The following is a 14,141-nucleotide window of genomic DNA, read 5'->3' as shown; positions in this document are numbered from 1 at the left end:
CATGTCTTACTAACAGACTATAGACTTTTCCTCCAGGAATTTGTCCAAACCTTTTTTTTAACCAGCTACGCTATCCACTCTTTTCACAACCTCTGGCAACGTGTTCCAGAGCTTAACTATTCTCTGAGTGAAAAAAATATTTCCTCCTATTGGTTTTAAAAGTATTTCCCTGTAACTTCGTCGAGTGTCCCCTAGTCTTTGTCATTTTGGACAGAGTGAAAAATCGATCCGCTTGTACCCGTTCTACTCCACTCAGGATTTTGTAGGCTTCAATCCTATCTCCCCTCCGCCGTCTCTTTTCCAAGCTGAAGAGCCCTAATCGTTTTAGTCTTTCCTTCATACGAGAGGAGTTCCATCCCCTTTACCATCTTGGTCGCTCTTCTTTGAACCTTTTCTAGCGCCGCTATATCTTTCTTGAGATAAGGAGACCAGAATTGAACGCAATACTCCAGATGAGGTCGCACCATGGAGCGATGCAGGGGCATTATAACATTCTTAGTTCTGTTAACTATCCCTTTTTAAATAATTCCTAGCATCCTGTTTGCTTTTTTGGCCGCCACCGCACATTGGGCAGAAGGTTTCATCGTATGGTCTACGATGACACCCAGATCCTTTTCTTGCATCCGGTAACTGTGATTCAGGTTATTCTTCCCAATGTGCATCGCTTTGCGTTTGTCCACATTAAATTTCATCTGCCACTTGGACGCCCAGTCTTCCGATTTCCTAAGGTCCGCCTGCAATTTTTCACAATCCGCATGCGTTTTAACAACTTTGAACGGTTTAGTGTCATCTGCAAATTTAATCACCTCACTCGTCATTCCAATATCCAGATCATTTATAAATAAGTTAAATAGCACCAGTCCTACAGACCCCTGTGGCACTCCACTGTTTACTCTCCTCCATTGAGAAAAATGACCATGTAACCCTACCCTCTGTTTTCTATCCGATAACCAATTCCTAATCCACAACTGAACTTTGCCACCCATCCCATGATTCGGGAGCCTCTCATGAGGAAATTTTATCAAAAGCTTTCTGAAACCTTTATCCACATGCTTATTCACACCTTCAAAGAAGTCAAGCAAGATCTCCCTTGGCTGAACTTATGCTGATTCTGTCTCATTAAATCATGTTTGCCTACGTGTTCCACCCAGTACCAGGAAGACATTTCTTTTGTCCATTTCTGGTTTTAGTTTTTAACTAACATCATATTGCATGGTGGGATTTGTACTCTGATTCCACCAGTTGAAAAACAAGTCCCAGAATGCACTAGGGGTTGACTGAAATTCAGGACTGGCCCTAAAATCTTCTGTCTGGAACTGGGTAGATTGCCCTAACTTCAAACTCATGAGGATCTCTGGCTCTAGGCCCTGCTTTCCCAAAGGTCAAGGATCCTCTATGCTGGTCCAAGCAGGCTTTCTGGAAGACTGACGCAGTCTCCCCTCCCCCCCTCCCCGCCCTTGGTTGCAACCACAGTGATATGTAGTGGTCCTGTTTGTCTCTCGATACACTGTTGCTTTTGGTAGAGAAAGGGAAGAGATAACAGGGGCTGTGGAATGCAGTAATCGGACTTTTGTCTGGCAGTGATTTTCATAATTCTGTATTTTATTATAAACACACACAGAAAAATCCCAGAATAATGATTGCATGTGCAGAGGGAGATATGGGAAGCCAGCTGTCAGTGCTTATAAGGGATTGCTATCAACCCTGTTATTTAAAAGCTCAGAAAATGGACACAAGTATAGGGAAACCAAGCCATTGTGACATCACCGATGAGGTTGGCTCTCAGGCATTGGTGGAATGAGGCATTATGACATCACAATACAAGGGGCCAATGAAAAGTTCTCGGCCCAGCCAAGAAGTGAATGATGTGGAGCCATTCCACACTTTTCTTGACACTAGGAAACCAAGCCATTGTGACATCACCGATGAGGCTGGCTCTCAGGCATTGGTGGAATGAGGCATTATGACATCACAATACGAGGGGCCAATGAAAAGTTCTCGGCCCAGCCAAGAAGTGAATGATGTGGAGCCATGAAACTGACGAGCCATTCCACACTTTTCTTGACGCTTTTCGTTAATGATATGACATGAAAAGTGTCTAGAAAAGTGTGGAATAAGTTGCTTCACATCATTCTCGTCTTGGTTGGGCTGAGAACTTTTCAACAGCCCCTCGTAAAGCTTGTGGCAACCCGAAATCAGATGCAATTCCAATGATCTACGAAGGGCTCGCCTGTTTCCTTGGATAGGAGAGCTGGGTTTACGAATAGACCATCCCACGGTATTCTTCACTTCTTCTGATTATTTTATGTAAATGTGTATACCCACTCAGGTCCCCTTTTGAGGGGTATGTGTGGGGCAGTGGTTAAAGCTACAGCCTCAGCACCCTGAGGTTGTGGGTTCAAATCCCACGCTGGTCCTTGTGACCCTGGGCAAGTCACTTAATCCCCCCATTGCTCCAGGTACGTTAGAGAGATTATATATATATATACAAATTTATATTCAATGATTCCATTATCTTATGGTCTGCGCTTCTTTGCTTTGAAGTGACCATTGAAGGTATCAGAGTGTACCAAAAGGCTGCAGAGAATCAGATATGTTTCTTTGGGGGGGGGGGCCGGGGGGAGCCAGCTTTGTAGAGGGGTAGGACTTTCTTCTGTTGCTTTCTCCACAGTTAGGCCTGAATAAATCACTAGAAATCTGTGATCCTTACCCCCCCTTCCCCCCCCCGAGATACAATTAATTTTTCCAGATACATTGTTGTCAGCAACTCCATCAGGATTTCATTCTGAGACCCAGCAAGTTCAGCTGTTTTCAGCTGCCAAAAGAGTTGCTGAATGAATTAGCTTAAGGGAAAAAAAAATTCCCCGACCTCTCTCCAATTGCTGGTCCTTTCGCTGGACTCGAGCCAGCCCTCCAATTAAACAGGGTTAAAAACAAAAAAAAAAAGAATCTGAATCCGAATGCAAGAATGACGGGAATGTTCCCAGAACATTGACCCTCTCTGACTGTTCCTGGGGCTAGCAGAAAGTCGCTTCATCTCAGCCAACCAGCTCCCCTCTGAGCTTTGACGTCAAGGGCCTTGGTGTCCCTATTCTTTGTGATACAAGAAGCTTTCTGTCCAAGGGTTGGAATGTAAAACCCTCCCCCTTCCCAGTTCCATAACCCACACTTCAAGAAAATACATCTCAAAAGAACAGGCTAGCGGGACGATCATTTCTTTAGCCAGGTTTATCTAGTCTTGGTTTGGCCCTCTTGTGTGCACGGAATTGTAATTCTTAGCTTTCCTTAGGGAGCGCCGTGGGAAAAAAAACAGAACTACAATTCCCTACATGCACTGGGGGAGAGAGTTAAAATCAGGACTAGATCAACCTGTCTTGAAGTCGGTGGAGCCAGTTTGCACATGCACAGCAATCAAGTTTTTAAACAGAGCTTCCCCAAGTTCACTTTGCGGTCCTGAATGGGGTTCCCATCTAACTCCATGTCATAAGGAACCGGCTGATCCAGTCCTGATTTTAGCCCACTGCAGACAGAGATTGTCACATTCATTATGCTACAAAGTACAAATTGGTGCATGCAATGGTGCAAACTCAGGACTGGATCAGCAGATTTCATATGACAGTATCTCTAGCACTGCACTAGAGAATGACACGGGGACAAATTTGTTCCCTTTCCTGCGGGATGATGCATCTCCATCCCCATGCTGTCCCCACAAGTTCTGTCCCTGTCCCATCCCCGCAAGTTCTGTCCTTTCACACTTTTAAAGTGTTCAAGGCTTGCAGGGTTGAGCAACTGTCCCGAGAGACCCCCCACTAACTTCAGATCCCACCAGAACTTTCCTTCTCCCGTACCGGGGATTCCCCATCTGTCCTGGGCTTTCAGAATTTCTACAATGAATATGCACAAGATTAAATTTGCAAAGAGTGGATGGAACTGACGCATGGCCCTCGCTGATCTCCTGAAAAACCTCACTCTGCTCGCACTAGATAAAGGAATTCTCGGAACGCTGCAGTGAGGTTTCAGGCCAGCACTATGATGATGTCATCAACATCTGCTCTGTTGCCACTGGCTAGCGCACAGCCAGATATGCAAATGCCCTTTAGCATCACTTTCAGTGGTGTTTAATTCGGCAGTTGTATAAATGGTGCCAATCGTGTAATTAGGAGAGTCAGCGGCAGGCGGGGTAAGATAATTACCCTGGTCAGGAGGTCAGGGTGACTAAAAGATTGCTCACCGCTAGGGCTCTGATGTCATCAGCACCTGAGGAGGCACCGCCCTTTTCCGAGCTGTCAGTCACTGCACCCGTGGCTTCAGGGCACGGTGGGCTGAGATGAGTCAGTGAGGGACGAATGCGAGACTCCCATCGCACTGCGGCAGTGCAAAGATCAAATTTGATAGGACAGGTGCCAACTTGGGGTTGTTGGTTTTTTAAAAAAATTGAAATTCAGGACAGCTTCCCCTCCCCCCCCCAAAAAAAAACCCTCAAATTCCACCTCCAGCAAACGGATTGCAAGCCAATAGAGGGGTCCTCTTTACTAAGACACTCTAATATTTAATGCACGCTATAATGGCTAACACGCCCTAGCCGGGGGGGGGGGGGAGGGGTTTAATTTATGAAATTATAGAAAGTCTAAGGGCTCTTTTTAGAAAGCCACAGTAGCGACTACCCTGAAGCAAATGCGCCGAAGCCCATTCAGCTCCTATGGGCTTCGGTGCGTGCGGCACGGGAGAATCGCTACCGCAGCTCTGTAAAAAGGGGCCCTAAGTCAGGACAAAAAAAAGGCAGAATTTGTGCCCTGTTTCCCTGAAAATAAGACCTATCCTGGAATTAAGCCCTAGCATGATGTTTTTTTTTAAAGATGCTCCTACTATAAGCCCTACCCCCAAAAATAAGCCCTAGTTAAGATCAACCTCCGAAGCCCCTCCCCCGACCGTCCCCGACTCCATCCCTGACACTAGTGCTGCCTGATTTGCCCCCCCCCAAAAAAAATCAGACTCGTCAATTCAGCGATCCCCACCCTGTTTTTGGAGGCCTCGGAGCGGAGGTATATCAGTCTCACGGTGGGAGGGTCAGGGGGATGGGAGGGAAGGATAGAAAGATACTGCACATGGAGGGGGGGGGGGAGAGAAAGGAAAGAGGAAGAATTGGGGTGGAGGAGAGGAAGGGAGAGATAATTGTACATGAAAAAGAATGACATCCCCTGAAAATAAGCCCTAACACGTTTTTTTGGACCCCAAATTAATATAAGACACTGTCTTATTTTCGGGGGAAACACGGTAATTATTTTGTCATTGCACAAAATAATTCGTTCCGAAAACATGCTCGTAATCCAAAACACTCGTATATCAAAGTGAATTTCCCCATAAGAAATAATGGAAACTCAAGATGATTCGTTCCACAACCCAAAATACTATACGTACTTATATTGCAAGACCTCGCTCATTGAGAACAGTCACTATTCTCCCGCAGTGTCAGAGAGAAGAACCATTGGCTCAGTTCTGCTGTGTGTATACTGTATGTACTTGTATTGCAAGACATTGCTTGTATATCAAGTTAAAATTTAATGAAATGTTTTGCTTGTCTTGCAAGCCAAGTTACTTGCAATCCGAGGTTTTACTGTATTTCAATGCATTTTTCCTCTTTCTTTTGTGCAGATGTTACAGAGCTAGCTGAGAGCCTGTCGCAACTTGTTGGCTTCTGGCTGGATTTTCTGGTTTCCTGATTCCTCCGGGTGATACACAGAGAAGATATTAACTTCCTCTCGAGTCGGGGCTCTCTGTTTCCGATGTGAGAAGCTCTGGTGTCGCTTGCTCTCCAGAGGTGGCGAGACCCAGAAACAGCTGGAAGGAGAGGGACATAGCTGCATTTGCTACGAAGATCACCGGTACGTGGTCTTTGCCAGTCATGGATCCACTGAGCTTTGGAGGCGCATTCAGATGTCATGGGTTTTCGAGTTTGAAATGTAAGTATCGCTGAGCTGCATGATCTGTATTTGTAGGTATTCGATGAAGTCCAAAGACTCAAAGCTGAGTCACAAAGGCTTGAGCCCAGAACTGGTGAAGATAACTTGTACAATGAAACCCCCGACACGTTTCTGAAGGCCGGTATATATGTGTTGTATGAATAGATTACATCAGTTCATTAATTCAGGCTGCCGAATCTAGAATTGCAAAAGGTAATTGAGCGAGCAGGTGACGGCACTACTGGGGATCATTAAAGAAACTCAAACGGGGTATAAGCAAGCTCTGAACTGGCTGCACTGTTCAGGGGCTCTTGGACTGGTAACCGTGAAACATAGAAAGATGACGGCGGATAAAGGCCAAACGGCCCATCCAGTCTGCCCATCCGAGAGATCCCACGTGCCTATCCCAGGACCTTTTGAATTCAGACACCGTCTCTGTCTCCACCACCTCTTCCGGGAGACTGTTCCATGCATCTACCACCCTTTCTGTAAAAAACTATTTCCTTAGATTACTCCGGAGCCTATCGACTCTTATAGAAACAGAGAAACATGATGGCAGATAAAGGTCAAATGGCCCATCCAATCTGCCCATCCGCAGCGTTCACTCCTCTCCCAATTGGCTAAGGCTCTTAACATTTGCATCTCCTCTTCCTATAGGCTAAGGCTCTTTACACCTGCATTGTGAGGTCATAGAGCTTTATGGTTATAGGAACATGATGGCAGATAAAGGCCAATTGGCCCACCCAGTCTGCCCATCCGCAGCATCCACTATCTCCTTATCTCCCTATTGGCTAAGGCTCTTTCCACCTGCATTGTGAGGTCATAGAGCTTTATGGTTATAGAAACATTGTAACATGATGGCAGATAAAGGCCAATTGGCCCACCCAGTCTGCCCATCTGCAGCATCCACTATCTCCTTATCTCCCTATTGGCTAAGGCTCTTTCCACCTGCATTGTGAGGTCATAGAGCTTTATGGTTATAGAAACATTGTAACATGATGGCAGATAAAGGCCAATTGGCCCACCCAGTCTGCCCATCCGCAGCATCCACTATCTCCTCCTCTCCCTATTGGCTAAGGCTCTTTCCACCTGCATTGTGAGGTCATAGAGCTTTATGGTTATAGAAACATTGTAACATGATGGCAGATAAAGGCCAATTGGCCCCACCCAGTCTGCCCATCCGCAGCATCCACTATCTCCTCCTCTCCCTATTGGCTAAGGCTCTTTCCACCTGCATTGTGAGGTCATAGAGCTTTATGGTTATAGAAACATTGTAACATGATGGCAGATAAAGGCCAATTGGCCCATCCAGTCTGCCCATCCACATTAACCATTATCTCTTCCTCTCTCTAAGAGATCCCACTTGCCTATCCCAGGCCATCTTGAATTCAGACACAGTCTCTGTCTCCACCACCTCTTCCGGGAGACTGTTCCAAGCATCTACCACCCTTAGATTACTCCGAAGCCTATCACCTCTTAACTTCATCCTATGACCTCTCATTCCAGAGCTTCCTTTCAAATGAAAGAGACTCGACTCATGTAGGTATTTAAACGTCTCTATCATATCTCTTTCCTCCAAAGTCTACAGATTGAGATCTTTAAGTCTGTCCCCATACGCCTCATGACGAAGACCACGCACCATTTTAGTAGCCTTCCTCTGGACCGCCTCCGTCCCTTTTAGAGAGAGAGAACGGGGCAGACATGGAAATGAAATAAAGCAGATCACGCCAACCAGTGAAAAGCTGGCATCAGACAGAGAACAAGCATGATCCCAAGTGAATGATGCGCTCACTCCAGGACATGGGTCCTCTGAATCGCATCTTAACTGCATTAACCTGTTTTGTTTCTAAGGCCTTAAGAACATAAGCAATGCCTCTGCTGGGTCAGACCTCAGGTCCATCGTGTCCAGCAGTCCGCTCACTCGGTGGCCCAACAGGTCCAGGACCTGTGCAATAATCTTCTATCTATACCCTTCTATCCCCTTTTCCAGCAGGAAATCGTCCAGTCCTTTCTTAAACCCCAGTACCGTACTCTGCCCTATTACGCCCTCTGGAAGCGCATTCCAGGTGTCCACCACACGTTGGGTAAAGAAGAACTTCCTAGCATTCGTTTTGAATCTGTACTCTTTCAACTTTTCCGAATGCCCTCTTGTTCTCTTTTTTTTTTTGAAAGTTTGAAGAATCTGTCCCTCTCTACTCTCTCTATTCCCTTCCTGATCTTATAAGTCTCTATCATATCCCCTCTAAGTCTCCTCTTCTCCAGGGAAAAGAGACCCAGTATCTCCAATCTTTCTCTCTCTCTCTCTCTCTATTTCTGTCTCTCTCCCTTTCTCTCTCTCTTTTTTTCTATCTCTCTGTCTCCCTTTCTCTCTCTCTTTATATCCCTCTCTACTCTCTCTATGCCCTTCATGATCTTATAAGTCTCTATCATATCCCCTCTAAGTCTCCTCTTCTCCAGGGAAAAGAGACCCAGTTTCTCCAATCTCTCAGCGTATGAAAGGTTTTCCATCCCTTTTATCAGACGTGTCGCTCTCCTCTGAACCCTCTCGAGTAACGCCATGTCCTTCTTAAGGTACGGCGACCAATATTGGACGCAGTACTCCAGATGAGGGTGCACCATCGCCCGATACAGCGGCAGTATAACTTCTTTCGTCCTGGCTGTAATACCCTTCTTGATTATACCTAGCATTCTATTCGCTCTCTTAGCGGCCGCTGCGCACTGTGCCGACGGCTTCATTGTCTTGTCCACCATTACCCCCAAGTCCCTTTCTTTTGGTTGTTTGACAGACTTAAAAAGCTGGACAAATATCCCTCTTACTCCTTCCAGCAGAATTCTCTGCCTGCTGGTGGCAGTGGGAATCTCCTTGGTGTAAGACGCCTTTCGTTTCTCTGAGTCTGTCTTAAAGAAGATCCCATTCTTATGTAGGAATTCTCTTCCTTTTGCAGTTAAAGCTGATGGATTCCTTATGGTCTTTTAGAAAACATCTTAAGGCTTTCCTAACTTGCTCTGTGTTTTCGTTGGTTTATATTTTATCATGTATAAAATGTTATAACATGCTTAGATTTTTTTGATAAGCATGATATATGGATTTTTTAAAATAAATAATTAATTTCGCTGTATTCAGTATGGAAGCAGAGGTGTAGCCAGAAGTTTCTCAATGTTTCCCCCCCCCCCCCTATAATTATCCAGAACTCTTTCTTTTTACATGACCATGAAGCTCATTTTCATAAAGGGGCAAATATATTTCTTTATTCCAGAGGAAAGAGGCCCGACACTGTCAGTGTTTCGGCCCTTAGCCTGCCTCAGGGGTCTTTGGAGCAACCATATATTACTCTTTTTAGAATTTTTAGAGTTTCATGGTAGCAGATCTCCTTCTTCTCTGTTCAAACTTTCCATGTATCAACAGTTTTTCATTTGGATTTGGGTTGTTGTGGGGGGGGGGGGGGCGGTCCGACGATGGTTCATAAAGATAGACGCACAGAGCACATTTTCAAAACAAAACAAACAAAGATATACATTTTGCAGTTTTGGAAGCTGTCAAGTTCACGACTGGATTTCTGTGCATGTTCTGCAAAATGTCCTATCTAAAATGCCCTCCACCCTCTCTGTTTCTAAAAGTTCTCTTTCACTGGGGGGTCGTGCTGCGACAATGCGGACTCAAAGGCATCGGTGCAATCGAGGGAAGGGTTTCTGAGCTGATATAGTCTTCTTTAAACACATTTGGAGTGGTAAGGTCATGGATGCAACAGGACTAAAACCAGAGCCAGTTCAGACTGTGCCCACTGACCTGGACCCAACCAAGTTGCCTCTTAGCCTCGAGGGCACTCTTGGGTGACCCCCCTGCCACAGTCTTCTCCTTTCTGAAAAACAAGTCTGTGTCATTCTGTGAGCGTACAACGGGAGGCCATCGTGTCCTATCAGAGCGGCCCACACAGGTCATCTGTCTGTCATGAGCTGGAGTGTGTTGCAGACACATCCTGTTGCCCCAGTGGTTTCAGTAAGCTGGTGCCACATACCCAGTTCAAGAACCAACATTAACTCTTGCAAAACAGGAAGTGGAGGGGGGGGTTTCTCAAACTTTTTTTTAGCTCCGGCACACTAAACGGAGCAAATGTTTTTCATGGCACATTTTATGTATAACAATTTTTATTGAAAGAATCAAATAATCAATACAATAGAATGATACAAAAATACATTCAATACAATAAGAATCACAATAATATTTCATACGAATTTAAATCATTCTTTCAAATTGAATTTCCTTATGAATTAATTCAATCTTATCTACACCCCCCTTAATTCCATCCCCTACCCACTATCTTCCCCTATATGAAATCCCTCACCCTAGATCAGGGATCTCAAAGTCCCTCCTCGAGGGCCGCAATCCAGTCGGGTTTTCAGGATTTCCACCAATGAATATGCAGGAGATCTCTTAGCATACAATGAAAGCAGTGCATGCAAATAGATCTCATGCATATTCATTGGGGAAACCCTGAAAACCCGACTGGGTTGCGGCCCTCCAGGAGGGACTTTGACACCCCTGTCATAGAGAGTGTGGATGAGCCATTTGGCCTTTATCTGCCATCATGTTTCTAACCCACGTATTACACCGAAAATACAAATTTTAAAAGAAAATATAACCAACCCCACAAGACAAGGAAGGGCAACCATGCTTTCTTCCCAGCAGGGACATTAATCGTTTACCCAGCAAAAACTGGTAAATATATTCATTGCTGTGATTAAACATAAAAATCAACTTCTAGCCCGCATAACCTTGCAGATCTATGCGGTTTACAAAAGATTACATCAACTTACAACCGAGCGATCGTCACGGAATTTAATTACACCAAAGTCTGGAGTAAGTTTTCAAACGCTTTCTAAATTCCAGTTATGAGAAAAAGTAGAGGGGATACGATAGAGACTTTCAAAATACTAAAAGGATTCGACAAAATAGAGCAAAAAAACAGGGTCTTTAGCAGGGAACACCGGGGTTGGCCTCCGTGTGTGCGGCTCACCGGACAGGATGGACCTAGGGTCTGATCCGATAAATGGCATTTCTTATGTTCTTATGTTCTTATAGTTACCAGTGGTCCGGGAGGTCCGGACGGCTTTTCAAAACCAGGCCTGTTGTCCGGGTTTTGAAAAGCCTCCCTCAAAATCGCCGTCAGGCAGGAGGGCAACGTGATGACGTCCCGACCAGAGCAGGCAGCAGGGGGCGGGATTGGGACGGGATGGGGCAGGTCTAAGGGGTAACCCTATATAAGAAAGACATAAGAGATAATTGTGTGATTGTATATTGCGGCCCACTGCCTTGAATCCATTTATTCAAAAAAGGTGGTAAATAAATCCCAATAAACAAAGATTATTAAAACATACATGTACGAAACCAGACATGTTTCAACCAGAAGGGTCTGTTTTCTAGGGTAGACTTTAGATAGATTGGGTTTCTCGCATTATTAAACTGATAAATGTTACTGTATTAGTTTTGTAATTGCAGTTTCAGAGCTAGAAAAGGACTTCGGGGGGGGGGGAGGGGGTTACTTCTTTGTGGTTAGAAATGAGTATTTTTGTCAGCGTGTGTGGTTTGTGTCAGTTGCTGAATAAAACTGTAATTTTCCGTTCCTTTGTCAGAGCTCGGGGGATCATTCGTACTTCTCTGGAGGTGTTTTGCGCCTGGACCCCCCTCAGCCATGCCAAACTGGGATATCTGTCTGCTGTGGAGTTTTTGGCTGCCCGCTTTGGTATGTGCGGACCTCACACCCAGAGTGGCTTTTCCTTATGGTAAGCAGGGAGAACCCGACACTTACAAATGTTTGGAGGGGAGACGCCCCTGTGAAAGAACTTTACACTGCCATGCAAAGGAGTTAGGTTTGATCCAATTTAAGTGTGCAATTGTAATTTTCAAAATCCTATATGGTATTTTTTTCTCGCCTTTGGTCTCTGTTTCATTTAAGTCACAAGAAATCTCTAATTCTAGGAGCTCTCAGAAATATAAACTTGGCTTTCCCACTGTTAAAGGAATAAAAACTATGGCCAACTTTTGTCGATCATTCTCTTTTTATATTCGTAAAAGTTTGGAATGACCTTCCTTCGATAATTGGAATTCTCTCCCATCTACCCACTTTTCGTAAAGCATTGAAGACGCATTTATTCCAGAAATAATCAGCCATAAAAGATAAAGGATATTAATGGACATGTTGCCACGCGTTAGCATTTCGAACCCGCTAAGACGCACTAGCACGCCTTATTGAAAGGACCCCTAGGTTTTGGCCTAAAAGATATACGGCCTCTTTTACAAAGCCGCGCGGGAACGGCCCCGAAGCCCCTTAAATCTCTATGGGCTTCGGGGCCATTGGCTAGTGTGGCTTTGTAAAAGAGGCCGATAGTTTCTGTATAATTTCTTAATATTTTGTCAACCGAGTCGAGCTGTCCTGTTGGGATGAATCGGTATATACAATTAAAGGTTAGATTAGATTTCACAACTCGGGTCTTCTGCAAAGGCCCCCTTGAAGGCAGAGTTATGAACGGTGCTTGGCTGAGGACTGAGACTGCAGGGACCGGTCTAGAGTAAGTTGGAGGAGGGGGGAGATTAAAAATACAGAGAAACCCCCACCAAAGGAAAAGAAACCAACCCTCGGTGCTCGATCCCTGCCCTGGGTGGACTAAGCAGAAGGAAACTGTTGGTCTACAAGAAAGTTTGGAGATGTTATGAATATGCTGGTTCCTCATTCAGGCCTGGTAAATGACTACTTCTCGTAATTCAGTCAACTGGTATCCAGCAATTATGGTTATTGAGAGCTTCTATAAGAACATAAGAATTTGCCTCCACCGGGTCAGACCAGAGGTCCATCCCGCGGCGGCCCTTCAGGCCTATCACCTGTGCAGTAGTCCCTGACTATTCCTATAACCTACCTCAACTCCTATCTGTACCGCTACTAATGACTGGGGAGTCAGTTCAGAGCGGTCTACATGAGCTTCTATAGAGATGTTACTATAAGGAGTTGTGAGGTGTTACAATGCATGGGCTCCTTACTGAAATACATGGAGCTCCGTGGTGGTGTTACAGAGTTATTAACACCGGCATGGTTATGCCTTAATCCATCATCCTACTTATATGCACATGTTTATACTAAATCAATCGTCCTCTCTATATTAGAGAGTTGCGCAGGGACAGAAATCCCACCCATCCCCGCCAGGATCCTCTCCGTCCCCACCCATCCCCGCCAGGAATCACCTCCATCCCCGCCCGTCCCCATAAAAAGCAGCAATTACTTCTGACAGGATCATCAATTCCACAGTTTCTTTTGCTGTTTTCCTTGTGGAATCTCTTTGGTGGAACCCTTTTATTGTTTTCTGTTCAGGTAATTAACTTATAAACCCCCTCTTTTACTAAGGCTGATGTGTCCATTATATTATATGGACGAACCCTGCTTCCAAAGCCTTCCATTCCCGTTGGCTAGAGGGGGGTCCCCATGGGAGTCCCGTGGGCCAGAGGGGGGTCCCCAAGGGAGTCCTGTGGGTTAAGGGGGGATTCCTGCGGGACCCGGGCAGACCTCTACTCTATATAGGTTTACTATTGCAGCTAAATACCCTATACAGTATATTTACATCGATCTCATTCAGGACACGACGCACTAAATTTCATTAGAATCTATCTCATGCATATTTATTGTGGATATTCTGAAAACCTGACCTGGCTCCGGCTCTCAAGGACCGGAATTGCCTACCCCTGCTCTAGGAGAACATGTTGAGGGGAGTAGATAAGAAGGGAGGACAAGGGAAGGATGTTGTACTAGAAAGAGGACATTTGGGTGGAGATGCTTTCCTGTCCCTGGGAAGCTCTGGAGGACTTGGCCAAATGCACCTACAACCTCGACTTCAGAACCTGTTTGATGGCTTAGAATATTAACAAGCAGATTAACATCTGGCTTGGTGCCAGACACTTTTAACATACATCTGCTAAAGAAGAGAAACTCTGCAGTAACTCGGAGGCAGTTCCACCAGAGCTGCGAAGCCACCCAATTCCTGGAGCCTTCCTAGCCATATTTCTGTATATGATGCCCCAGTGCAGTGTGGGACGTGTAGTGCTATTAATTCTTTTTTTGGAAACCAACTACTATAAGTACCAGAGTGCATGGATGGGGTGCAAAAAATTCAGGAGTGGTTTGGAGACATCCTCCG

General features: G+C 45.3%; 1 protein-coding gene across 1 annotated transcript in view; it reads left to right on the top strand.

The window, feature by feature from the left end:
- SEMA4A (semaphorin 4A) overlaps positions 1–14,141 on the top strand; it is a 53,215-nt gene that overhangs the window by 16,863 nt on the left and 22,211 nt on the right. The window contains exons 2-3 of the mRNA XM_033925649.1: positions 5,653–5,960; positions 11,592–11,741. Coding sequence (XP_033781540.1) covers positions 11,651–11,741 — 91 coding nt within the window. The 5' untranslated portion in view covers positions 5,653–5,960; positions 11,592–11,650. The remainder of the gene's footprint in view (positions 1–5,652; positions 5,961–11,591; positions 11,742–14,141) is intronic.

This window comes from Geotrypetes seraphini, chromosome 16 (assembly GCF_902459505.1).
Source record: "Geotrypetes seraphini chromosome 16, aGeoSer1.1, whole genome shotgun sequence".
Lineage (NCBI taxonomy): Eukaryota > Metazoa > Chordata > Amphibia > Gymnophiona > Dermophiidae > Geotrypetes > Geotrypetes seraphini.
Note: the sequence above shows the minus strand (reverse complement) of the source record. Positions and strands in the feature narration are given on the sequence as shown.